The 27,334-nt window shown below is 41.7% G+C and overlaps 1 protein-coding gene across 1 annotated transcript; it reads right to left on the reverse strand.

Annotated features, from left to right (window-relative positions):
* Window positions 1-22,594, reverse strand: ADORA3 (adenosine A3 receptor). The gene is made up of 9 exons (XM_056814751.1): window positions 21,886-22,594; window positions 19,132-19,704; window positions 10,635-10,753; window positions 7,979-8,305; window positions 4,714-4,780; window positions 3,291-3,424; window positions 2,508-2,572; window positions 504-599; window positions 1-131 (listed from the first exon to the last, which is right to left on the reverse strand). The coding sequence occupies exons 1-8, from the start codon at window positions 22,236-22,238 to the stop codon at window positions 507-509; spliced, it is 1,731 nt and encodes a 576-aa protein (XP_056670729.1). The 5' UTR covers window positions 22,239-22,594; the 3' UTR covers window positions 1-131; window positions 504-506.
* Between the last annotated feature and the right edge of the window lie 4,740 nt (window positions 22,595-27,334).

Raw genomic sequence — 27,334 nt, forward strand, 5'->3', positions numbered from 1 at the left:
TTTTCATTTGTCTCTGCTATGGCATTATTTTATTTCTGATTTTATTATTTTGAGAAATCTTCAGGCATGTCTGTTCCTATGAGCCTTTTCTTGCATCATCGGTTGGCCCAAGAAGGGCTTCACAGTGTCATCTACTTTTTGGTGGAAAGAAAGACATAGTTGAGTTGAGGAAGAAAGAGCTACAAACCCTTTACACATACCTTCTAAGGGAAATGACTTTACAAAGCTATGTCCCAGGGCTTTAGTCAAAATCCCCTTTTCCAACCCCATCGATTCAAATGAAAGCTTAATCATTGTTCATTGCTTTTGCTAAGCTCTCAACTGAATTCATCCAGAAAACTTCAGGAGTTTTATAGCCAGAATTTGGGGAAACAAGTCACAGCTGTTATCATGACTCTTCAGTATATCACCTGATTCTCCCTCAACTCCCCCATAACTTAAGCTACATGAAAGAAAAGATCCTGTCTGATCTAAAACTCAGTACCTAACCCAGGGTTATGCACCTGTTAGGTATTTATGCCATTCATCTTTGCTACATGTTTAAAATGAAACCCAGGCAAAAGGAAAGACCAGGATCCTAGGAGATACTGGTAGCAAGTCTGGAAAGAAAACAGAGAACACTAGAATGGATGCCATCATTTTCCAAGCAGACTCAGAGAGATTGTACCTTGTCCAGATCCCACAGAAATCAGCGATGGAGCCAGCTAGGACTCAGAGCTCTTAGCCACTGGAAAAACCAATTTTAAGTTTCTGCAAAACTATACTGATGCTCTTAAGCAATCACCAGGAGTTTTGACCCAAACAGAGAAAGGTGATGTCTTTGTATCCTCTCCAGAATAAGGAGAAAAAAAAGGGGGGGCCCTTCGTTTGACCAATAGCTTTGGAAGGTTGGGTTCTTTGGGTTTTTTTTAACCCTTACCTTCTGTTTTAGCACCTATATGAAGTTTTGGTTCCAAAGCAGAAGAGTTAGGCAATTGGGGATAAGTGACTTGCCCAGGTTCACACAGCTAGAAAGTGTCTGAGAACAGATTTGACTCAAGGCACTCTTTCCACTAAGCCATCTAGTTTTGGGGTTCTGAACCCAAAGTATAGAACAACTTGAAAGCATGAATTACAATACTGCCCGTAGTCAGGGCTGAGCTACAGAAGAATAATATAGTGGAGAGAGTATTGGGCTTGGAGTTGAGGGAAGCAAACCCCAAATCATGCCTCCGCACATCCTACTTCAGTGACCAGAGCCAAATCACTTCATCTCTTCTGACCTCCATTTCCCTCATCTGCAAAATAGGGATAACCCCCCCCCAAGGGTCACAGTGGGCCCTCAAGTGAAGTAACGGTCACCAAAAGCCCTTGTGCAAATCTGAAAGCCCCACGTAAATGTTGGTTATTATCATTTGGCTGCAATTAAAACCTTAGAAGGTTTTTGTTTGTTTGTTTTTCCTTTTCTGATGTCTACTTGGCCTCTCTCCTCTGTTCACATCCTCAGCTTCTACACACTAGGTTTCCCACATGCAAGTCACCAAGGACTTTTTTATTTACCCAATAAGCTCACCCAGAGGATTTAGCAGGCCATCAGGGCCTCACAACTCATCTAGGATGGATGGTCATGTATAACTTGGAGTGTCATGCTTATACATTTAAATCAATAATCAACATTTATCTTTTATTGTTTGTTACATTACGTTTTGGAATCAATTTATTCCAAGTTAAAAGCAAATAAACAAGCAAACAATTGATTCCAAGACAGAAGAGCAGTAAAGGCTAAGCAATGGAGGTTAAGTGACTTGCCCAGGGTCACACAGCTAGGAACCCAGGAGCTCCCGTCTCTGGACCAGGCTCTCAATCCACTGAGCCATCCAGCTGCCCCAAAAAGTATTTATCCTTGAAGCTGAATTGAATTAATTCTAAAATTACATTCGTGTAGGCTGCCTAAATACAGATTTCTGATTAGGTGGCTCATTCATTACTGGAAAAAACCTCTCTAGCCTCTTCATCCAGGCCAAGCTATTTCTGGGATATTGGGGTCAGCCACCAGCCACCAGTTACCAAGCAGTAATAGCACTTGTGTCTAAAGTCGTTCCTCTGCTCTGTAAATACCAGGAGTATTAGGAAAAACATGGCCCTGGGAGCCCACAAGAATGGCTCAACAACCAAGCAGCCCTTCCTCCAGGGGATTCCTGTGTGACTGCTTGCTTCTTGGTGCCCCCCCCACCCCCCAGCCCCATCCCTGCATCTTCCCTCTATGTCTCTGCTATTTCATAGGGAAAAAAAGAGAGAAATCTATGAAGTGCCCGTCAGGGCTGCACACTAGGAATTCGGTACTAACTGGAGGCCCAGAAATAGCTCTGAAGCAGATGAAAATGTAAATAACTGAAACCAGAAGGAAACCCCCCCCCCAGGCACTGCAGAAGCCCCCTTGCTGCTGGCAGCCTAATCTCCACTGAGGCCCAGGCAAAGAGCCACGGTCAGGCCAGGGCTTAGGAAAAGGGACCAACTTGGCAGCTTACCAGGGGCGTGGGTATCATAGGAGAAGATCGGAAGTTGTGATCCCCCAGGCGAATTAGGATCTTATCTGTGGGAACAGAAGGGCAGGGGGAGCCTTAGAACATCCCAACTTCAATCTGGTTTGCCAGAGGTGTAAAAGGATCCTGACCATCTTCCCTCCTGCCATGTCCCCAGGAATAACTAGCCCCATCTCCCTTAGGCAGGGCCTGGACGCCAGCTCTGTCCAGAGAAAGGTAGAAACTCTTCCCCCCAGCTCTTCTGGCCCCTGGTCAATTTGTGATGATCAAATCAATTCAACCCTTTAAAAGCTTTTGTTGTTGTTCTCGTTTGTGTCTGTCCCTCTGTGACCCCATTTGAGGTTTTTTTTGGCAATGATACTTTTGAGTGGTTTGCCATTTCCTTTTCCTACTTATTTTACAGATGAGGCAACTGAGGCAAACAGAGGTTAAGAGACTTGCCCAGGGTCACACAACTAGTAAGTGCCTGAGGATGGATATGAACTCCAGAAGATGAGTTTTCTTGACTCCAAGCCCAGCACGCTGCCTACTTCCCCACCCAGCTGCCAACTTTAATGTGCTATTATGCCGTCTAAATACCCAGGACTTGACATATTTCCCTCAGCTCATGGGCTGGTTTCAGGTCTACAGAAAGAACCAGGATGCTAAAGGGAAGGTTTCCTTCCAGCTGTCCGAGAGCCAAACCTTTCGTGGGGGAGCCCTCAATGGGATTGCCCTGGCCATTTCTGCTGCTTTCTCTTCCTCCTGCCCCCACTCTTCATCACTTACTCCGGACATGCTTTTGACTTCGCTTCCTCCTGAGCAAAATAACTGCAACAGTGATGACCCCGATCCCCATGACCAGCATGCAGATGGACAGGATAGACAGCCTCAAAGGGAGCATGGGCTGATGACACGTTCTTCTAAAGGGGAGGAAAAAGCCTCATTCAGATGTTCTTGGCAATGCACTCTTACGTTTATTCCCTGCTTCCCTTTTTCATGGCATCCCCACCTTCACTTTCACCCTGTCCCTCCTCCCCCAGGCCCAAGCCACTTGCCCATAAATCATGAGGACTTCAAGGAAGGAAAAAACCCCATCCTGACTCGCCAGTTACCCCTATGTGCAGAGGACCATATTAGAGGCTGACGAGATGCTGGGAGAAGAGAAAACTCAGTGGCCATCCTTGAGGCATTTACAGTTTAGGCAGGGGAAATCAATCATGTCCCAAAGCAACAAGGCAGTGCCAGCTGTGCCCAGATGCCCCCTGGCTCTCCCTCTAGAGTGGAGGACTCCAGGAAACTGGAGATTAAGCAGTATGCCCTGGTGCTAGTTCAAATGTAAAAGAAAGCAAAAATTGGTATGATTAAGTACATAGAATTCCGGCTGTATGTAAAATGTCATTTATGCTGGTACTGCCATAGCTCTGATTGGAGAGTAGAGTACTTAAAAAAAAAAATCTGGTGTGATCAACACTCAGATTTAAAAAAAAAAAAAGGCAGCTAGAGGACACAGTGGTTAGAGAGCCAAGCCTGGAGACAGGAGGTCCTGGGTTCAAATTTGTCCTCAGACACTATGTGACCCTGGGCAAGTCACAACCCCCATTGCCCAGCCCTTACCTCTCTTCTGCCTTGGAACCAATACACAGTGTTGAGTCTAAAACAGAAGGTAAGGGTTTAAAAAAAAAAGGAGGAGGAAGTAGTGTTAAGAGAAATGTATTGGATCTGATGTCACACTGTTTGGTTCAGATCCAAGTTCTACTACTACTGGTGTGACTGTGACCAAATCATCTTTCTTCTCTGAGGCTATTATCTAGCAGGGGAACCAGCAGGGAAAAGAGAATGGAACTAGGGTGGGGGCAGCTCCTTGCATTAGTTCAAGATTTCTTAACCATTTTTTGTGTGCCACAGACCCCCACCTCTCTGACACTGATGAAATCTACAGACCTTTGCTCAGAATAATTTTTTAAAAATATATGAAATACATAAGATGACAAAAGAAAACAATTATACTGAAACAAGGATATAAAGTTTTTCTGTACAAGTTCACAGACCCCCTTAAATCTAGCCACCATTCCTTTGAGACTCCAGGTTAAAGAACCCTGGATTAAACAATCTAGCTTTAAGGTCTCTTCCATCTTCTGAGCTCATGACCTTAAACTTGAAGGAAATCTTATCTTTTTATACTCAATTTTCCCCTAAAGTCTTGACTCACCTGTTGTAGTTTTCACTATAGCCAATACCACTCTCCTTACAGGTTCTGTTCTCCTTCCCCTGTGAGCCTGCATTGAAGCAAATTTTATGTTAGTGTGTATTGCTTCCCCTCCAGGGCCCTCCTTTTACCTTGAGGCTAGCTAATACACAAACTAATACCCTGGGTGCATTGGCATTGGACTCAGGGCAGTGGGAAGAAAAAAACAATCACAAATCATAGGAGCCAAATGCTGTCCTCCAAGGGTCTCTAATCTTGGCCAAATGTTAGGCTGCCAGCTCTGAGGGAAGGACAAGGCTGCCTTTGAAGGCAATAACTTCTCTTCCTCTGTAGTACATGTTATACTTATCGACCACCCAATCAAAATCCTGGTGGTTGTCTACAGTCTCCCAGGTCACTCCCCTTCCTTTCTCAATGAGTTCAATGCCTGGCTTACAATTTTTTCCCTCCTCCCTAACTTCTTCCCTCCTTCTAGGGAACTATAACACATACATTAATTCTCCCTCAAATACCCTAACCACTCAGTTCTTCAATGCACTCACCGTGAGCTAGTTCTCTGTCCCACCTCAGCCACACACAAAGACAAATGGTTATACCCTTGATTTTGCTATCAACAACAAATTTACCTCCTCCATCTTCAAGAATTCTGAAATCCTGAGTAGAATCTATTGTCTGAGTCTGAGTAGAATCTATTGGTTTTCACCTCTGTCTGTCTTCCCTTACATAACCCTACTCTTCCTCCTCACCATGATCTCCAGTCCTTTGGTTGGAGATTGATTCCTTTAGTTCTCTCCCAGGCCATCTCCCCTGAAACAGCCACTCTATCCTCTTTTCCCCATCTTGACTCAGTGATGAACCAATTCAACTCTGTCCTCCTCTCCTGAATCCCTTGCCTCTTCATCAGATAGCCAATTATGCCCAGCTAAGCCTCAGCCTTGGATCACTCCTTCTGTTTATGGTCTTTGCTCCTTCATACATGCTACTGAACAAAAGTGGAGAAAATCACTCCACCATTCTGACTAGGTCTACTACAAATTTAGGTTCCACATCTTCAACTGGGACTTCACTGCTGCCAGGCAATCCTAACATGCCTCCTTTTTCTCAACTCACTATCCCACTCTCCACAACAGCTCTTGCAAATCTTTTCATCCCTCCTCAAACCTGCCATGGCTCTCCTTCCCTTTACTCAGCTAAGAATCTTGCTTTATACAGATACATTGAAGCTATTTGCCCATAAACTCCCTCATCTCCCTTCTTCATCTCCTATCTATCACTCAAGTGCCTTCTGCTACTCTCTCTTCACTTCCTCCTGTCTCATGATGAAGTGGCCCTACTCCTTAGTAAGGTTAACCTTTCTACTTGTTGAAGTAATTCCATTCCATTCTGTCTCCTCCAACAGATTACCAACCCCACCCCTTTGTAAAGATCATTCCCACTCTTACTTATTTTCTATCTCCTTGTCTACTGGCTCCTTCCCTGTTGCCTACAAATATGCCCATGACTCCCCCATATTGAAAAAACCCCTTCACTTGATCCTTCCATCCCTGCTAACTATCCTCATCTATAGCTTCCTTGAAAAGAAAAATTGTCTCAAATAGGTGCCTTCACTTTCTCTCCTCTCACTTGTCTTCTTAACCCCTCGAAACCTAGCTTCCAACATTGTCATTCTGCTGAAGCCACTGCTCCAAAGTTATTCATGATCTCTTAGTGGCCAACTTTAGTGACTTCTTCTCAATCCTCATTCTCCTTGGACTCTGCAGCCTCTGACACTGTTGGTCAGTCTCTTCTTTTTGATATTCTTCCCTTAAGATCTTAGGACACCACTTTCTCCTGGATCTCCTCCTACCTACCTGACCATGCCTTCTGTTTCCTTTGCTGGAGATAATACTCTCCAACACCAGGTGTCCCTCAGGATTCTGTCCTGGGTCCTCTTCTTCTTTTATATTACTTCACTTTGTGATCTCATCAGCTCCCATGGATTTAATTAGCATCTGTCCTTAGATGATTTTCAGATCTACCCATCCTGCTAACCCACAATCTCACTTCTCCAATTGCCTTTCATACATCTCAAGCTGGATGTCCAGTAGACATCTTAAACCCAATGTGTCCAAAACAAAACCCACAATCTTTTCTCCTAAATCCTCTCCCCACCCTTCCCTATTACTGTTGAAAGCAACACTATGCTCCCAGTCCCTCAGGCTCATAATATAGGAATCCTCCTGGATTCCTCACTACCTCTCACCCCACCATACTCCATATTCAAGAAGTTGCAAAGGCCTTTCTCTTAAACAAGTCTCCCTTTCTCCTCTGACACTGCCATCCTCCTGGTCTAGGACTTTATGCCTGGATTACTCTAATAGCTGGCTGGTGGGTCTGCCTGCCTCAAGGTTCATTCTCCCTCATTCAATCCATCCATTCAGACATTAGTGATTTTTCTAAAGCACAGGTCTGATCATGTCACCGCTCTACTCAATAAACTCCAGTAGTTCCCTAGTGCCTTCAGGATCAAATACATAATGCTCTGTTTGGCATTTGTAGTCCTCCACAAACTAGCCCCTTCTTGCCTTTCAAGTCTTCTTATACTTTACTCTCCAACATGTAGTTTTTCTTTTTAAACCTTTACCTTCCATCTTAGAATCAATACACTCAGTTCCAAAGTAGAAGAGAAAGAAGGGTTAGGTAATTGAGGTTTAGTGACTTGCCCAGGGTCACACTAGCAAGTGTCTGAGGCCAGATTTGAAATCTGCCTCATCAAGAAGAGCTGTCCCAAATGTAAGTGGTCCCTGAAAGAGGTTCAAGGTTCTCTACACAAAGCTACAGTTTTAAAGTTAATCTTCCTGGCACTGGTCTCCTAGAGATTCCATAAATAAGACACTCTTGGCTACAGTTCTTCTTTTTGCCTCTCTCCCATGCCTGGAATACTCTCTCTTTTCCATTCCAACTATGGGCCTCCCCAGCTTTAAGTTCTCAACTAAAACCCCACCTTCTACAGCAAGACCTCTTCAAGTCCAGCGCTTTCTTTCTTTTCATTATTTCCTACTTATCTTTGTATTTGTTTGCATGTTGCCTCCCTCATTAGATTGGAGGCTCCTTGAGAGCAGGGACTGTCTTTTGCCTCTTTCTGTATCCCCAGAGCATGGCAGAGCACTTGTTTATTGAATGAGTGAAATTGAAAGGTGGTGCAACCAACTACTGGCCCTAATGTACATTTTCCATTCCAGTGATGGGTTTTCCCCCTGACTCTTCCTCATCTCCAGCCCAGGGCTACCTGTTGTGTCTTTCACACCATCAAACACAATCAATTCTGTGTAATCCATGTAGTCACTGGCATGGTCCCTCTGTATGCCACACCAGTACCATCCTGTATCCTCCTTGGTAAGGCATGTCAGAGTAATGATGAATTGCATTCCTGTGTCCTTCAGGGACACTCGGTTGGTGCTGTTAGGTGTGGCAGCAATGACATTGCAGAAGTTACGATAATAGCCTTTGCACCAATACTTGGGATAGTCTTTGTAGTAGGGGTCATAGCTGCAGGTGGCAGAAGCCGTATCCTGTACAAAGGCTTCCTTGAATTTCCTATCCATGACTATAGCATCTGTAGGGTAAAAAACAAACTGTCACCCATTCAAGCATAGTAATAGAGTCTGCCCTCCCAGGGAGTAAATCTTGCTGCTTTTGTCAAGGATTTTTTATTCTAACCTTATAGCCAAGCCCATTTTCTATAGGGACTCAGTTTGTCCAGCTGTATTTGTTCTCTGTCAGATGTCTCATTCTGACTTATGATTAGAAATTCATTATTGTTCTTTCCTTAATGTCTGTGCACCTATGTGCCATCAGTTTAATTTGCCAGCAACCTGCCAAGGATTCTCAGGATCTGTGGTCCCCAAATTTTCTCAATTTAAAGGTTCTTTTGGTCTTCCATACAAAGAAGAAAAGGTAAGCTCATGGGGCAAAGGTATTGTCTTCTTTCCCAACTATATCTCTGCCTTTATTATGAAACTGTCTCAAGCAAAACCCTTTTCCAGACTTTGAATCAATGTAACCCAGAACAGTAATGGCAAACCTTTTAGGGACAGAGTGCCAGGCCTTTTCATACCCCACTCCCCAGACCAAGTGCAATGCACCCCCCCCTCCAGGGACTGTGTAGTTCCCCTCCATTGTACATGCTGCGTATGCTCCCCCTCCCCCTCTTACCCCACACAGGGGAGGGAGAAAGCACTCTCATTGGGCTGCTGGTTGGAGAGGCATGGGATGTGAAAAAATATCATCAAAGGGGTGGGTAAAGTGAGGAATGTCCTCAGCAAGTGTAGAGAGTGGCCCAAGCACTCCATTCCCCTCTAGCTCTGCCACCTGTGAGCTGCCTACCTTACCCTCTCATTAGGCTATTAGACAGAGGGGCAAGGGATATGAAAAAATGTCATCAGGCATGTTGGAGAGGGGGAAAGGGGCAGTTCTGCCCAAGGCCCTCTGCCTTGTGGGGTGGGGGGAAGTGAACACATGCCCACAGAGAGTGCTCTGTGTGCCATCTTTGGCAACTGTGCCATAGGTTCGCCATCATGGATCTAGAATATGGTTCTCCACACCATGAATTTGGAAGGACTCATATTATGCTCTTTTTTTAACCCTTAACTTCTATCTTATAATCAATATTAAGCACTGGTTCCAAAGCAAAAGAGTGGCAAGGGCTAGGTAACTGGACTTAAGTGACTTGCCTAAGGTCACACAATAAGAAGTATTTAAGGCCAGAACTGAATCTAGGACTCTTCTCCAGGCTTGGTTCTCTCTCTACTGAGCCACTTAGCTGCTTCCCACATTATGTCTTAATAGGGAGTCATTAAAAGCATTTGCTATCCATCGTGTACTTGCCATCTTCCAAGTTTCTAATTTCACAGATATAAAAAATATTGCTTCTTAGAGAAGCTAGGCAGCACAGTAGATAGAGTGCCAGCTTCAGACAGTTCCTAGCTATATGATCCTGGGCAAGACACCTAAATCCAGTTGCATAACTCTTACTGGTCTTCTGTCTTATAATTGATATTTGGACAGAAGGTAAGGATTTTAAAAATAAAGCTTCTTTCATATACTGCCATAGAAAAGGGAAGTGAGAAGGGTTGGGGATTTTTTTCCCTGTCACTACAAAAAGCTCAAAATAGTATGTATAGGGAAGCCTTCATTGAGTTGTTTCCCTAGTTTGAGTTTCTATTCTACAGCATAATCAACTAGTGAAAGAGCCATGCAAAATGGCATTGTTTCTCACCCAACCAGAGTTTAGAATTTAGAGGATTTTGAACTGAAAGAGGCATTAGAAATCATCTAATTCAATCTTTTCATTTTAAAGATGAGGTTCTGAGAGTGTGTGACTAGTCCAAGGACACACATCTGGAAAGATTCAATGTCAAAATTAGAACCCAGGTCTCTAGACTCCAAGTCCAATGCTGTTTCCACTACTGAGAATCATTGACTTTTTGTTCATGTCTATGCTTATATTAGTCAGGGGAAGTGTAGACAGCAGGAAAAGAGAGACTTCCAACCCACATTTTGCCCAATGGTCTCAAATTCCTTCCCTTACTCAACCTCTTGTCAAAACTAGTAGTGAAGAGTAATATGGGGTAAGGAGTGACAACTAAATTGCTCAGTGAATTGAGAGCCAGGAGGTCCTGGATTCAAATCTGCCCTCAGATCCTACCTAGCTGTAAGACCCTGGACACGACACTTAACCGCCACTGTCTAGCCCTTACCATTCTTCTGTCTTAGAACCAATACATAGTAGATGGAAGACAAAGTTTTTTGTTTCTTTCTTAAAAGGAGTATTGTGAACAGATTTGATTTCCAGCCCATGATGGTATAATCTGCAGACATAATTGTCAGTCTCTGAACCCTTGGCTATCAGCTTCAGTGTTGGGAATGTCCTTTCAACCTCTTACCTGTAAAAAGAGCACCCAGAAGCATTAAGAAGAGATGCATTGCCCAAGAAGCAAATCTCTGAAAAGAAAGATAGAAGAGCAGTCTCTGGGGACTTCCAGGCCTCTGCAGACGTCTGAATCTGTTTAAGGGAACACAGACACATCTGAGGTGAAGTTCTGTCTCTTTCTTCCATGAAATCTTGGAAGATAGCATCTCAAAACCAGAGAGAGTATCTTGGACAGTTTGCCCATGGCCCTGCTATTTTAAAGCTGTTTTTTTAACCTCTCAACCAAGACTATAAACACCTAATTGGTCTCCTGGTCTCCAGACTCACTTAACCTCCCAACAATCCCATATTCAGCTGCCAAGAGAATCTTCCTAATTCACAGTTCCAGCCATGTTTTTCATCTGCTCAAGAACTTTCCTATTGCCTAAAAGTTAGAAAGGAAACTTCTTGATGAGCCTTTTAAGGCCCTTGCCATTCTTGAGGACTCCAATCTACCTTTAGTCTAGATTACTCCCTTTTATATATTTTATAGTCTAGCCAAACTGGACTCATAGCTATTCACTGATCTTTTTCTGATTCTGTACATTTAGGCAAGCTGCCCTTAATATTTGGAACATACTTTTTCATCATCTCAACCTCGTGAACTCATTCTTCTCCTTCAAGACCCACCCCAGGTACCACCTTCTTCTTGGATCCCTGATCTTCACTCCATTACCTCCACCCTCCATCCTTCACAGCTGAAAGTGACCTCTCTCTCCTCTGATCTTCCCAGACCACTCTGGCTTGGGTTTTCCTTTTCCTTACAGAATAGGAATAAGATCCCTGACTTGTAATCTCACTGCTATAGGAAACTTCCCAGTGAGGAAACTCCCTCTCTGAATTCAGTCAGCATCTTCCCTGCACATGATAGGCTTACAGAATTGCTTAAATCTCTGAAGAGTTAAACCATTTGCCCCAGGTCACAAAGCTAGGGTGTTCATCCTGGTACCAAGGCTAGCTCCCTAAGCAGTCTGTTACTTTTCTTAAATCATGCATATTTATTTAACTATTGTATATCTATTAGATTGTTGATTCAATTTCCCAAGCTCAAGAAGCTTACATTCCTCTGAGGATATATCATGTAAACAGTTAAATAAATACAAGATAATTTGAAGAAGGAGAGAGCCCAGGAAAGTAAGGGAAAGGAAACATTTTCCATCCCTGCCTTGCATCAATTTAAGATGTAGAATGATTTCAGGAAAAGAGTGGTGGATGTGTGGAGTCAGAAGACCTGGTTTGGAATCACAACTAGGTTACTTACTATGTGACCCTTGGCAAACCTCATAACCTGAGCTGGAGCTTCCTCATTTGCCCAGTAAAAGGGTGAGATTAACCAGAGGATCTCCACACTTCCTACTGCTTCTAAATCCTCTGAAAATTCCTTTAAATACTTAGCAAAATTACAGGCTGAGTAAGTTCTTTTGTCACCTTTTTTCTGTCTATGACTAATTCTTTGAAGCAGAAAATAGCAATTATCAACCATCATGCCAAACTTCTAGAAATGTTAAAATGTCAGGGTTTGGGTTTTTTTTTTTTGTCTGAAGTATCTCTTAAAACTGAAAAAGTTATAATAAAAAGAGCAATCCTACCCAAACTTATCTATCTATTTAATGCCATACCCATTGAACTCCCAAAAAATTTCTTTACTAACTTAGAAAAAACCATAACAAAGTTCATTTGGAATAACAAAGGATCAAGGATATCCAGAGAAATAATGAAAAAAACACAAATGATGGGGGCCTTGTAGTCCCAGACCTCAAACTATATTACAAAGCAGCAGTCATCAAAACAATTTGGTACTGGCTAAGAGACAGAAAGGAGGATCAGTGGAATAGACTGGGGGAAAGCGACCTCAGCAAGACAGTATATGATAAACCCAAAGATCCCAGCTTTTGGAACAAAAATCCACTATTCGATAAAAACTGCTGGGAAAATTGGAAAACAGTGTGGGAGAGATTAGGAATTGATCAACACCTCACACCCTACACCAAGATAAATTCAAAATGGGTGAATGACTTAAACATAAAGAAGGAAACCATAAGTAAATTGGGTAAACACAGAATAGTATACATGTCAGACCTTTGGGAGGGGAAAGGCTTTAAAACCAAGCAAGGCATAGAAAGAATCACAAAATGTAAAATAATTTCGACTACATCAAATTAAAAAGCTTTTGTACAAACAAAACCAATGTAACTAAAATCAGAAGGAAAACAACAAATTGGGAAAAAATCTTCATAGAAACCTCTGACAAAGGTTTAATTACCCAAATTTATAAAGAGCTAAATCAATGGGTTCAGATCAAGAACACATGTGATACCCAGTGGAATCACGTGTCGGCTATGGGGGGGGAGGAAAAGAAAATGATCTTTGTCTCTAATGAATAATGCTTGGAAATGATCAAATAAAATATTATTTAAAGGGGAAAAAACTGAAAAAGTTCCTTTGATATATAAATCTTCCTTTCCTCTGTTCTAATGGGCAGGACCCATCCACCTAGAGGCTATAATGGAAATAAAACACTCCATCTTCCAACTCCAGGCATTTCCCCTGGCTGTCTTCACCACGTGGAATGCTTTCCCCCCTCTACCTCCTGCCCTTCTTGGTTTTCTTAAGTCCCAGCTAAAGTCACACTCTCTATGGAAGCTTTTCCCAATTCCCCTTGCCTTCCTTCTGTTGATTATCCCTAATTTACCATCTATCTACCATCTATCTATTAATCTTTATATATATATATTTATATAATGTATAATTATTTACATATTTATATTATAATTATTTACTTTTTATATATTTATATTTTTTATTTGGATATAGTTGCTTGCATGTTTTCTCCCCCACTAGACTGTGAGCTCCTTGAGGGCAGGGACTAGGTATTTTTTGTTTGTTTCAGGAGCTGGGGGGGAGGGAGGTATGTTGTTTTTTGGTTTTGTATCTTCAGTGCTTAGCACAGTGCTTGGTATTTAGCAGGCAGTTAACAAATGTTTTCTTTTTTGTTTACCTTCCACATTAGAATCAATACTGTGTATTGGGTACATGGCAGAAGAGTGGTAAGGGCTAGGCAATGGGGGTCAAGTGACTTTCCCAGGGTCACACAGCTAGGAAGTGTCTGAGGGCAGATTTGAACCCAGAACCTCCTGTCACTAGATCTGGCTCTCAATCCACTGAGCCACCCAGCAACCCAGCAACCACCCCAACAAATGCTTTTTGACTGGTTCCAAAATACAGTCATGGAATCATAGATTCGGAGCTGGAAGGGACCTTAAAGAAAATTGAGTTCATTCATTTGACAGAGAAGGAAACTGAGACTCTGAGAGGTAAAGATGACTTACCCAGTTATCTTATAACTAATGAGTAGCTGAGGCAGGATTTGAACCCCTTTAGTCCCCTATCTACACCTCCATGTTGACCACTTCTTACTGGTCAAGTTTTACCTCCATGTTTCTCATGTCCATTCCCTCATCACCTCTTGCCTAGACTATTATAATAACTTTTTAAAAAATTCTTACCTTCTGGTTTAAGATTAATACTAAATATTGGTTCCAAGGCAGGAGAGTGGAAAGGACTAGGCAACTGGGGTTAAGTGATTTGCCCAGGGTCACAGCTGGGAAGTAACCACCTAGTTGCCTCCAGGCTCCCTTTCTCTAATTCATCTCCCATTGATCTTCCTAATTTAATGATCATTCTCCCTCTTTGCTTTGACTTCTAAGACAACTTTGCTTCTCTTTTCAGCTCTAAACATATTAGGAATAGAGCACCAGGTCTAGAGTCAGGAAGACTCCTCTTTGTGAGTACCAATTTGTCTTTAGATAATTATTCCCTGTGTGACTCTGGACAAATTTCTTAACCCTGCTTTCCTCAGTTTTCTCATCTGTAAAATTTCTGGAGAAGGAAATGGCAAACCACTCCAAGTATGATTGCCAAGAAAACCCTAAATGGGATCAAGAAGAGTTGGATATAATTGAAACAACTGAGCAATAACAAAAAGCAGTCCACCCAGATCACACTGCACACTGTCTCTAAACTCAAAGAACCAGACCCTTGACCAATGGAATAGCTTACATTCTGAAAATTAATTCATCCTCTTCTATATTCTGGAAATGAAACCATTTTCTGAGCAAGCCTTGCTTCAAGGGTTGCTGGCATGAGTTACCAGGAGGGTATTAAATAACTCGCCACTGTGGGCATGGGCAGATTAAAGAACATTTGAGGGTAGAAAATCCTTTCTTCTCTTTAAAATTTAGTGCTAGAAGGGACCTAGACACCTAGTTCAACCCCCTCAATAATCTACAGCTGAGGAAACAGAATTTAAGAAAAGGGAAGTAGAATTAGTAATCAAACTAGGATTCAAATCCAGCTCTTTTGACTCTCTATTCCAGGATCCATTCCACTATTCCATGTTGAAGAAGGACTTAGGTTTGGAGTTTGTTTCTTTAATGCTTCCCAGACAGTTTTACACCTTCCTTGGGGAATTGGAGAGGAAGGAATAGACAGTTTTGACTGAAAGGATAAAAAGGATAAAAAGTTGATAGGATGGGCAGCTAGGTAGCACAGTGAATAGAGCACTGAGTCTAGTCAGGAAAATCTGAGTTCAAATCTTTCCTCAGATATTTACTGACCCAGGGCAAGTCTTTAAACCCTCAAGTTTCCTCATCCTTCAAAAAAAAAAAAATCCCAAATGAGGTCATAGGGTTGGAAATGAATGAAATGCCAGAACAATAACAACAAAGCTCATAGGAGGTAAATAATTTCTCTTTGTTGAGCCAGAAAGAAAGTGGAGCAGGAAGCTATCAGATAAGCAGCTCAGAGCATTGTAATGCAAAATGAGACTACAGGGTGAGTTAAAATTCTAATAATTGGTTGGGAATAAGATCAAAATTAAAATAAACTTATGGTTAAATATTAGTAGGCTAGGTCTGTTTTCGGGTTTCTTTGCCTTTAAAGTAGAATGTAAAATCTTTTTTTAATCTTTGTTTTCAAAGTGCCTTGCACATTTAAAAAAACAAGAACCCTTATTTTCTGTCTTAGAATCAATATTAAGCATTGGTTCCAAGACATAAGAGCAGTAAGGGCTAGGGAATTGGGGTTAAATGACTTGCCTAAAGGGACATGAATAGGCAGTTTTCAGATAAAGAAATCAAAACTATTAATAGCACATGAAGAAGTGTTCTAAATCTCTAGTAATCAGAGAGTTGCAAATCAAAACAACTCTGAGGTATCATCTCACACCTAGCAGATTGGCTAATATGACAGCAGAGGAAAGCAAATGAATGCTGGAGGGGATGTGGCAAAGTAGGGACATTAATTCATTGCTGGTGGAGTTGTGAACTGATCCATTCTGGAAGGCAATTTGGAATTATGCCCAAAGGGCACTAAAAGACTGTCTGCCTTTTGATCGAGCCATAGTACTGCTGGGTTTATACCCCAAAGAGATCATAGGGAAAAATACTTGTACAAAAATATTTATAGCCGCACTCATTGTGGTGGCAAAAAAAAATGGAAAATGAGGGGATGCCCTTCAATTGGGGAATGGCTGAACAAATTGTGGTATATGTTGGTGATGGAATACTATTGTGCTAAAAGGAATAATAAAGTGGAGGAATTCCATGGGGACTGGAATGACCTCCAGGAATTGATGCAGAGTGAGAGGAGCAGAACCAGGAGAACACTGTACATAGAGACTGATACACTGTGGTACAATTGAATGTAATGGACTTCTCTACTAGCAGCAATGCAATGATCCAGGACAGTTCTGAAGGACTTATGAGAAAGAACACTATCCACATTCAGAGAAAGAAATATGGGAGTAGAAGCAGAGAAGAAAAACATATGATTGATCACATGGTTTGATGATGATATGATTGGGAATGCTGACTCTAAATGATCATTATTACAAATATTAATGATTTGGAAATAGGTTTTGAACAAGCCCAGTGGAATCACTCATTTGCTCCAGGAGGAGGGGGAGAAAGGAGGGGAGGGAAAGAACATGAATCATGTAACCATGGGAAAATACTCTAAATTAGTTAATTAATTAAAAAATGAAAATAAATAAATTACTTTCCCAGGGTCACACAGCTAGAAGGTATCTGAGATCAAATTTGAACCCAGGATTCCCCATCTTCAGGTTTGGCTCTCTATCCACTGAGTCACTTAGCTTCCCCCCTCCTTTTTTTTTCCTTGTACACTTTTCACACTTATTGTATTGGTTTCTAAAGAATAGTCTTCTTTCTGTTACTTTTAATTCAGAGATATTTGATCTCGTTTCAATAAAGTAAAAATTTTCATATGAAAGTTAAAATCTATGCATGGTATGGGAGGGGAAGCACTGACTGTGGAGTCAGAGGAACTGGGTTCAACTCCCAATGGTGTTGCATATTATTCATGTAGCCTTGGACAATTCACCCACCTCCCAGGACCTCAGTTTCTTTATTGGTAAAATGAGGAATTTGAATTAGATCATCTCTGAGGTCTTTTCTAACTGTAAATCCTGTGATATCAGCAGTCTCCAGTGGAAAGCTGCCATCTTGAATTTCAGGACTGAAGGTATGTAGAAATAAAAACTACAGCTGAGGTGCCAGCAGGGCAATAGAAGCAAAGTCACCGAGTCCAACCTCATTTTATAGTTGGGGAGACTGAAGCCATAAAAGGGTCCTTTAGCATTTCAAGGCTAGAAATAGCTTGCCTGGATTCATGCAAGTACCAAAGAGCAGAGTCATCAGCCTTAGATTTTCTGACTTCAAGTCTAGGACTTTCCATTATATTGCAAAGGTCACAGCTTTGTAACATCCTATCTGTCTTAATTCTCCCTCCCTACCACACCCCTTAAGAGAGGATGCTTCTTCTTAAACATTAATTGCACTTGGGGCAGCTAGGTAGTAGCACAATGAATACATTGTGTCCTGGAGTCAGGAGAACTTGGGTTCAAATTTGACCTCAGATAGTTCCTAGATGTGTAACCTTGGGAAATCACTTAATCTCAATTGCCTAGCCTTTACTCCTCTTCTGTCTTACTGTTGATACTGTCAATTCTAAGACAGAAGGTAAAGATTTAAAAAATAATCTTAATTGCACTTACTGCTGTTGAACCTGGGGTATGGGGTAGTAGGGACATGTCTATGCTCCTTCCATGAGAAGTGAAACCAAGGAGGAGAGGAATTGAGGAGGGGAAGGCTCAGGACCCTGTAGTAAAGAAGTTTCATCAATGGTTTATGGGATTGCAATGTGTTCCTTTTAGCCCAAGAACAAGGATCTAGATGTTATGGGGAGGAGGACAAAAAGTTTTCCCCACAACCCTCTCTCTCTCTGGCTCTGTTTCTGTCTCTCTTTTCTCCTCTCTTTCCTCTCTCTCTCTCTCTCTCTCTCTCTCTCTCTCTCTCTCTCTCTCTCTCTCTCTCTCTCTCTCACTCTCTCTCTCTCTTTTTTTTTTCCTCTCTTTCCCTGTCTCTGACTTTCTCTTCTCTGTGTCTCTCTCCTCTCTCTTGTCTGTCTGTCTATGCCTCTCTCTTTCTCTCTCCTGGGTCTCTTCTCTCCTCTTTGTCTCTCTCTTCTCTACCTCTCTTCTATCTGTATCTGTCTCTGTCTCTCACTCTCTCTCTCCCCTGTCTCTATCTCTGTCTCTCTCCTCTGTCTGCCTGTCTCCCCCCTCTCTGACTTTCTTCTCTGTCTCTGTCCTCCCCTACCTCTGATTCTGTCTTTGACTCTCTCTGTCTCTCTCCCTGGCTCTCTGTTATTCTCTTGTCTGTCTCTATCTTTGTTCTCCTCCACCTCTGATCTCTCTCTCTCTCTCTCTTTCTCTCTCTCTCTCTCTCTCTCTCTCTCTCATCTGTCTCTCTGCATGTCTCTCTCTCTCTCCCCCTCCCCTTTTTCTTTTTCTTTTCTTTTGTCAGATCCATAGGGTTCCACTGTAGAACCTTGGCCACATGCTAGCTGCAAGCAGCTATGCTGCTGTGTCTCAAGCATCTTCTTTCCTAGGCAAGTAGCTTTGCCGTTTGTTAAGGCATCACCTTTTATTTGACCAAATACACCCACGATTAACTCAATTGTTCAAACCATCATTATGTTCAGTCCACTTCCCACCCATCCTTCCCAGTTGGTATTAATAGTAGAATTGTTGTTGTCAGGAGGGTGGAAACAATAGTACAGAACTCAACCATTGTCCAACATGTTTACCACCTTCTGTGTCTTGTAGTTCCTATTTTACAGATAAAGAAATGGAGCAATCTTTAGCACCCGTTGCTCAGACTTCCCCATAAGCTCACAGGAAAGCAGAGTATGGGTAGCTGGGGTTTTCCAATAGCTGCCCTCTGGAGTCCAGTCCTCTACAGAGCAGAGACAGAGGAAGAGGTATAGATCCAGTTAATGAGGTGATGGGCCAAAGGACCCCTTCAATCTCCAGCAAAGGAAGTGATGAGGTCTAGATTGGTATCCTCAGGATTTCTATTCGGAAGTCTGCTCAGGGCTTGAGGAGTTAAGAAGGTATGTGTAGGATATAGGATTTGAGGATCAGGAGATAGGTTTCCTTGAACTTTTTAATTTTGCAAGCATACACAATGGGATTCATCATTGAGTTGGCATGGGATAGCAGGATGCCCAAGCTAAGCAAAGTTGGAGGTACCTCAGCATTAGGGAAGAAATAAGAAACACAGTTCATGATGGATAAAGGCAGCCAGGATATGGCAAACAAGAAGAGGATGAGAAAGAGGGACTTGGCTGTCTTGAATTCTCTCCCATAGAATGCACCTGTCTCTCTTGAGCCAGAGAAGTTCTGTCTGAGTTTGTTCCGGATAACATAGAAAATGTCAACATAGATGGCGCACATGATGACCAAAGGGATGAGGATCCATGTGAAAAAGCTGAAATAAACCATGTAGTCCATTCTCATGACTGAACGGAAGAGACATGGGAGGAAGCTGGAATTCCCAGAACACTCTGGGTTCAGTCTCTGATTCCAACCAAACATGGGGACCAGCCCCACCAGAATTGACACCAACCAGCAGAACCCCAGGGCCATCCATATTCTTCTCTGAGTGGTCACTCTCTTGTATCTGTTGGGAGGTGAAAGAACGGATCATTTTAATTTATTTTTGTATTAAAACCCTTGCTTTCTGTCTTAGAATCAATATTGTGTATTGGTTCCAAGGCAGAAGAGTGGTAAGGGCTAGGCAATGGGGGTTAAGTGACTTGCCCAGGGTCACACAACTAGGAAGTATCTGAGGCCAGATTTGAACCTAGGACCTTCTGTCTCTAGGCTTAGCTCTCAATCCACTGAGCCACCCAACTGCCCCCAGAAATTATAATTTTAAAGCAGAACTTCCTAGAGAATGGAAAGAAGAATGAGAAGATTTATTCCTAATGCCGTATTATTTTTATTTCTAAATAATGCCCTGGCTGTATTATTTGATTTCTAATAGGGCCCAGTAATATATTTTTCAAGCCTTTTTCCATATTCATTTGTCCTGACAATCCTAGGAATGTTCTCACATTCCCTACCCCAAAGATCTTCTAAAATTGGGATAGTTAAGGTTGAGAATATAAACCTCCTCTTCTCCTGTAGAAAAAAATGGGAGGGGGTGCAACATATCAACATCCTTAAGTCCCCCATTGGGACAAATGGGGAAAAGTCAATCCAAACTAGCTATAACCTTATTTTTTAGCTAGATCAGTAGAGATATTGGCATTTTCTGGTCTGGCATGTGATTTTCCCCATCTTCATGAAGGGTCAGTGAGGGATTAGAAATTATTAGACCACCTCCTTATTATGTATCCACCAATTAGAGATGTTTTGGAGAAGGCTAAATAATGAGCTTCCAAAATTATATTTAATGACTCAAGATGCTGAATGAATGAATTTGCCTTTGATCACTTAATTTATTAGTTATTGCTAACCTGATCAATAAATTGATTTTCCTACCTGGAACCCAAACTCTCAGAATTTTTAATCATTACAAGAGGGAATAAGGTAAGATGGGGGAAAAGGGGAGCAAATATTCTATCCTCGGCCTTTTCCCAAGAGCAGGCAGATAATTCTGTTGGGATATGAGAGCAGGAGGAAGAGAGGTTTGAATAAAATTATCCAAATCTTCTTTGGAAATATTTCCTTAAGGTTAGAGTCATATTTGGAATGGAGCAGAAACCATCCCATGACTTTACAAGAACACTTATATAGCAGGTTTTGTGAAAAGAACATTGGTTTTGTAGCCAGAAGGCTTGGATTTGAAGTTGACTCTGACAGTTAATAACCTTTGTAACCTTAGGAAAGTGCCATCCCTTGTCTGGCCTCAACTCTCTCAAAAAGCATAGTAACTTCTTATGATGAAAATTGCTATCCACAGTCCTAGAAGGAACTGTCAAAGTATGAATGAAGGCAAATTGAGCCATACCATTTTTTGCCTTATTTCCTTCTTGAGTTTTTTCTTACATGTGCAACATATCTATTCTTTCATAAAATGAGAAAAAAGGAAATATGCATTGCCCAACAACATTGGAATAATTTATATCAGAGTGTTTGCTGCCTGAGGAGGAAGGGGGTAGAAAAGAATTTGGATCACTTCCAAAAAAAATAGACTAAAAACTGGGGGGGGAAAAAAGACCTCTTGAGGAAGTTTGACTTTTTCTAATTGGAATCCTGTTTTTTATACCACTTAAAAGGAATCTTGTTTGGGGGACAAAGTTTCAAAGCTTTCAAAGAGAGCAAAGCAGAGGCAAATTTTCAAAGCAAAATAGACAATTTTCTACGTATCCCGAAGGATTCACTCCCACTTAAATATAGGGAACTCCTGACCCTGAGCCCTGCATTTCTTTAGTTTTTCCCACCTTTGCTTTGGGCAGCAGAACTAGGAATGTGGGTGGGTGGGGGGAGCTTCTAGTTCTCTCTACCCTCCTGCCAGCTGTCGGGTCACTTGGCAGCTCTTTTCCCATATACTGGGATGCCTAGACTTAGAGCAACAGAAGACTCAAGAAGCCATCTAATCCAACTCTCTCATTGTATAGATAAGGAATCTTTGGGCTAGAGAGGTTGGCTTTGCCAAAGTCAAACAGGTAATCAGTCCATTTCCAAGGCAGGATTGATACCTTCTGACTCAAAAATCAATCCATTTCCCACTGTTCTTCCTACTTAGTCCCATAGTGGAGCTTTACAGATGTCACCCTCACTCCCCATAGCAACCTCACTCCCCTAAATCCCCACTCTCTCCCCTAACTCCACAGTCCAGCAAAGAGTACGATACCTGATTGTGAGTTTGACCCTCAGGTAGCGGTCCACAGCAATGGCCAGCAAGGACATGATAGAGGCATGGGTAAAGACCAACAGCAAACAGGTCATAAAAAGGCAGTTGTAGAAGTGAATGGTGAGGCCCAAGCTAACCACAATGGCAAGAGGCATGACCAGCACACCCACAGCAATGTCAGCCACAGCCAGAGAGACAATGAAATAGAAGGTGGTATTCTGCAGGCTTGGATTTAGTTTTACCACCCAGATGACCAGCACATTGCCTACGATGGAGCAAAGTCCGATAACAACCTCTACCATGATATATACTATGCTCTCAGGCTTCAGAACCATTGTGCCGTTTTCAGGCATTTTTCCCCCAATTGGGTGCAGACAAGGAACCGGTTGAAAGCAATGAGACTGGCACTAAGATATCAGTTCTATAAAGGACCTCGCCAGAAGCCCAAAATTAGCAATTGTAAGAACTCATGATTCACCCATTTCTTTTTCTTGCTGGTAGAGAGCACTCTTGGAGATACCTTGACCCTCATGTAGTATCCACTGAAGAGCAAAGACACATAACCCTTCCTAGGGCTTGCATCACCACTTAGGTCCTGAAAATCTTGGTAGAAGGTTCTTTGTGGACTGGTGTCTTCAAAGAGTGGCTCCCAAGAATTACTACTGTTGAGTCCCCAAACTGACAGAATCAAGCTGCCTGTTTACTGCTATCCTCAGTGTCCTCTCTAAGCTCTATCAAGATAAGCTCCACTCTGGGGGAGTTTCAGGAAGTGAGACAGTTAAGAGGAAGTCTTGGGCCAAGAAAGATCTGTCTGAAGACTAAAAGGGAAGAGAGAAGACTCAGGGAAAGGAAAAAAGCTGAGGTTGATATAGAGATTATTGTTTATCTGAGGCCCTACCAGGGATTTCAGAGAAGGGTGGAGCTACTCCTGAGACTAGATTTGGGGAACAAGGGGCACGTGTGCATGGGCAGAATCTGGTGCCAAGTCCTGGAGGGAATGCAAGGGTTGGTTGAGAGAGTTTACAATACATCCTAAATGCCTGAGTCTTCAAAGAACTTACATGCTGACAGAGAAGTAACTTATAAAAGAGAACTGAAAAGCAGGGTAGAAAGGAGGAGGAGAAGAAAAAGGGTATTCTGTGCAAGGATATCTTGGCAAAGTCCAAAACATCTGAAGCATGGGCACCCTAGATCCATGCCTAAAATAGAGGAACACACCAATGGGAGCTTGGGTGGCAATGTTGGGGAACTGTCATGGAAGAGTAAATTTCAAGGATAAGAAGGTCCAGGTGCTGAGGGAAATCACCATCTGGTTATATTGGTTGTCTCAAACTAGATATCCCAAAAGGCATTATCTCAAACTGAACATGGTCAAAACAGAACTCATAATCTCCCTTTTCCTAACATCTGTGGCTAACTACCCTGGGTCAAGGATACCACCATTCCTCCAGTCACTTCACAGCCTTGGACTCATACATAATTCTTCATTCTCCACTTAACCCACATAGCCAATCAGTTACTAAGCTTATTGATTTTTAACTCCCTTACATTTCTCACCTCGCCTCCTCCTCTCCACTCACATGGCCATGTCTCTAATCTAGATTTTCATCATCTCTTGCAAGATGATTTTAATCATCTCCTTGATCAGTTTCCCTCTCCAATCCATTATTTGTTTTTTAGATCCTTACCTTCTGTTTTAGAATCAGTACTGTGTATTGTTCTAAAGCAGAAGAGTGGTAAGGGCTAGGCAATGGGGGTCAAGTGACTTGCCCAGGGTCACACAGCTGGGAAGTGTCTGAGGTCACATCTGAATTTAGAATCTCCCATCTCTAGGCCTGGCTCTCAATCTATTGAGCCACTCAGCTGTCCCCTCCAACCTATTCTTCACATATCTGTCATAGCACAGGTCAAATCAAGTCATTCCCTGTTCAATAAACTCCAATGGGTTTGTATTAACTTTCAGATCAGATACAAACCCCTTTCTCTGTTTGGCATTTAAAGCCCTTCACAACCTATCTCCAACCTGCCCTTCTAGTCTTATTATACATGAATTGCCTTCACATCAAACTAATGTCTTGTTTTTCCTTCCATTTGATTCTCCATCTCCCATCTCCATGGCTTTTTTCAGGCTGTCCCTCATTCCTGGAATGTATTCCCTACTCATTGCTACCTCTTAGAAGCTCTATCCCCCTCCCACTTCCCAAGCTCAGCTCCCTAGAACCCTCCCATCCCCTCCAACTGTTAGGGCCTCTTCACTTAAGTTACCTTCTACTTAATTTGTATATATTTTCTACATACTTATTTTGTATATGCTTATACATGTTTATGTTGCCTCATAAGGAAGATACATCTCAAGGAAAAGACCAATTAAAACAGACACAGTTGTCTTTGTATCTCCAGGACCTAGTGTAGTCCTTGACATATAGCAGGCGCATAATGTAAATCTATTAGATGATTAATTAATCAATTGATCTTGAATTCCAGCCTAAAGGAATGTCAATCTCATTTGGTGAGCAATTGGGAACCAGTGAAAGAAAAAGAGTGACAGATCTGTGCATAAGAAAAAGAGTGACAGTCAGATCTGTGCCTAAGACAAGGACTAGAGCAATGCATAAAAAGATAGTTTGGCAGAGGAAGAAAGTATAGGCAGGAAAAAAAGCCACAGAAAACTATTGTTGGTGCCCAAGCAAGTGACGATATGAGGCTAAACCATAGAATGTTGGTTGTAGGGGAAGAGGAAGGAAGGAAAACACATAGCACCTTGGCTAAAATCCCAGCTCTCCTGTTTCTGTGTGACCTTGGCCAAGGGTTTTTCTGGAGCCAGTTTGAACCGCAAAAGCACCCATTGTTAAATTATGCTGTGAGCTGAAATTTATACTGAAAATCAGCAAATTCTTCAAATCAGGACTTGATTTATTATTTTGTTAATTTCTAGACTTTAAAAAGTGATGGTGGAAATATTAATAATGCATATTTAAAGAATATGCCATGAGAATGGTTTTTTTCCCTGAGAATTGGTTTTTAAACATTTACCAGCATATCCCTTCTACAAATTCCTAAATCTACAAATTCCTCATCTATAAATAAATGTCCTTCAATTGAGGTCATTGGACCAAATAATCTCTAGAATTCCTTTTGGTTCAAAATTCCTGGTTATACAACCATTTAAGAATCAGAGCTACTATCAATGCTCTTTAAAAGACTTGAGCAGCTATGTGTAGAGTGAGAGCCGAGACAAGAGATGGTAAGTCCCGAGTTCAAATCTGACCTCAGACACTTCCTAGCTGTGTGATTCTGGGCAAGTCACTTAACCCCAATTGCCTCACACTTCTCTTCTGCCTTGGAAACCAATCTTAGTATCAGTTCTAAGTTTTAAAGATAGGAGTTTAAAAATTAAAAAAAAAAAAGCCTGTAGACTATAGAAAATGGAAGACAAACACCCACCCAATGTTTAAAAAGGAACAGAGAATAGAGGCTATAAATTAGAGGTCAGCAAGCTTCAATCTAATTCCAGAAAAAATCTTATGACTTATTATTAAAAGGATAGTTGATGAATGTCTAAAAAGAGGGAAGAGGTCCAGGGCACAGCCTTGGGTAACAGCCATATTTACTGGTCGGGATGAAATGATGGTCTAGTAAATGAAAATGAGAAGGAGCAGGCAGATCCATAGGATGAGAACCAAGAGAGTCCAGCTTCACAGAAGCCAAGGAAAGATGGACAGTTATTAAAAGTTAAAAACTGCAGAAAGAGCAAGTAAAAGGAAAAACTTATAAAGGGTTTTTGGTTACTGTTGGAGACAATAATTCCAATTAAATGCTGAGATTCAAAGCCTTGAGAAGAGTCTTGGAGCTGAGTGAATGGAGGCAACAATTCTATCACTTTCTGGGAGTTTGTATGTGAGAAGGATAACTAAAGGAGATGGATGGTAAAGTTGAGTGAAGGTTTTTTAGTGAGTGGGAAGACCTAGGCATATTAGAAGGCATTAGGCCACATCCAGAAGAAACACTGTGGGAGTAAAAACACTGAAGAAAAACAACTGCTTGAATACATGAATTGAAGGGATATGGTTGGGGATGAAGACTCTAAATGAACATCCTAGTGCAAACATCAACATGGAAATAGGTTCTGATCAAGGACACAAGTAATACCCAATGAAGTTGCGAGAATGATGGGGGAGGGGAGGGAGGGAAATAATGTGATTATTGTAACCAAGGAATAATGTTCTAAATTGACTAAATAAACTAATTCAAATGGGAAAAAAAAGAAGGCATTAGGGAAGGAGTTTTTGGATAAAAAGATATAGAAATGAAAATGACAATGGTTAAAAAGTGAGGGAAAAGGTCCTCAGATAAATCAGAAGAGAATTGGTAAAAGACCACAAGTAGTGGGGTTGTTTCTTAGCAAGAATTTTTTAATAAGAACCTCTAAGATCAGAGCAAAGTGGGAGAGGGTAAATGGACATGATATAGAAGGGCTATACCTTCCATCTTAGAACCAATACAGTGTACATTGATTCTGGTTCCAAGACAAAAGAGCAGTAAGGGCTAGGCAGTGGGACTTAAGTGACTTGCCCAGGGTCAGAAAGCTAGAAGTGTCTGAGGCCAATTTGAAGCCAGGACCTCCCATCTCTGCACTTGGCTCTCCAACCATGGAGCCATCTAGTTGTCTCCCCTCTAATTTATGAAGAAAGAGATGAGGTTCTTTGTAGAGAGAGGGTGATCATGTAGGAGCCGGGTGGAAAGAAGAAAATTTAGAATAGCCATCATAGGGAATATAATAGTCAGGGAAGAAAGAGTAATTATCACACAGCAGTTAATAACTCAATTGAGATTAAACAACTTAAATTTAGAATGGCTTCAATGAGAAGAGTTGCACAATTTCCTCCAGTAACACACAAGGAGTAGAAGGAAGATCATGAGGATAACCTCAGATTAGGGTTTAGCAAGGCAAGAACAATGATAAGACAAAACAGAAAGGGAGGAAAAAGGCATTAAAATTCCCACTATGCATCAGGCACTTTGCTAAGCACTTTACAAATTCTATCCCTTTTGATCATCATAAAAACTTTGCACTTAAGGATAAAAAACCAATTCTACATATATAAGATAGTGGAGGTACAATTCTGAAAAGACTGGAAGTTTTCAGGAATTGCAAGATCAATTTTTGCAGCCTGGAGTCAGGAGATCCTGGGTTCAAATGTGACCTCAAACACTTGTAGCTATGTGAACCTGGGCAAGTCATTTAACCTCAGTTGCCTAGCCTTTACTGCTTTTCTGTCTTAGACAGAAGGGTTTGTTTTTTTAATTAAATGAATCAGCTGCCTGATGTGGCAGTCAGAAAGTTCATTCAATCTTGAACAATATTGGAGGACTCAACACTGTCCTTTTTGAAGAGGATCGATGACATCATGGGAAGCATGAATTTGATTTAAGTGAAGCAGAGCTGCTC

The sequence above is a fragment of the Monodelphis domestica genome, chromosome 2, assembly GCF_027887165.1.
Source record: "Monodelphis domestica isolate mMonDom1 chromosome 2, mMonDom1.pri, whole genome shotgun sequence".
NCBI lineage: Eukaryota > Metazoa > Chordata > Mammalia > Didelphimorphia > Didelphidae > Monodelphis > Monodelphis domestica.

Bases quoted from the DNA above. Each gene is read 5' to 3' on its own strand.
- ADORA3 (XM_056814751.1), bottom strand. From the start codon at position 22,238: ATGCCTGAAAACGGCACAATGGTTCTGAAGCCTGAGAGCATAGTATAT. The intron at 19,705-21,885 runs GTATCGTACTCT...ACCTCCCAACAG, and splicing joins AGGGTCAAACTCACAATCAG to ATACAAGAGAGTGACCACTC. The intron at 10,754-19,131 runs TTAACTCCTCAA...TCCCTTAAACAG, and splicing joins TATATCCTACACATACCTTC to ATTCAGACGTCTGCAGAGGC.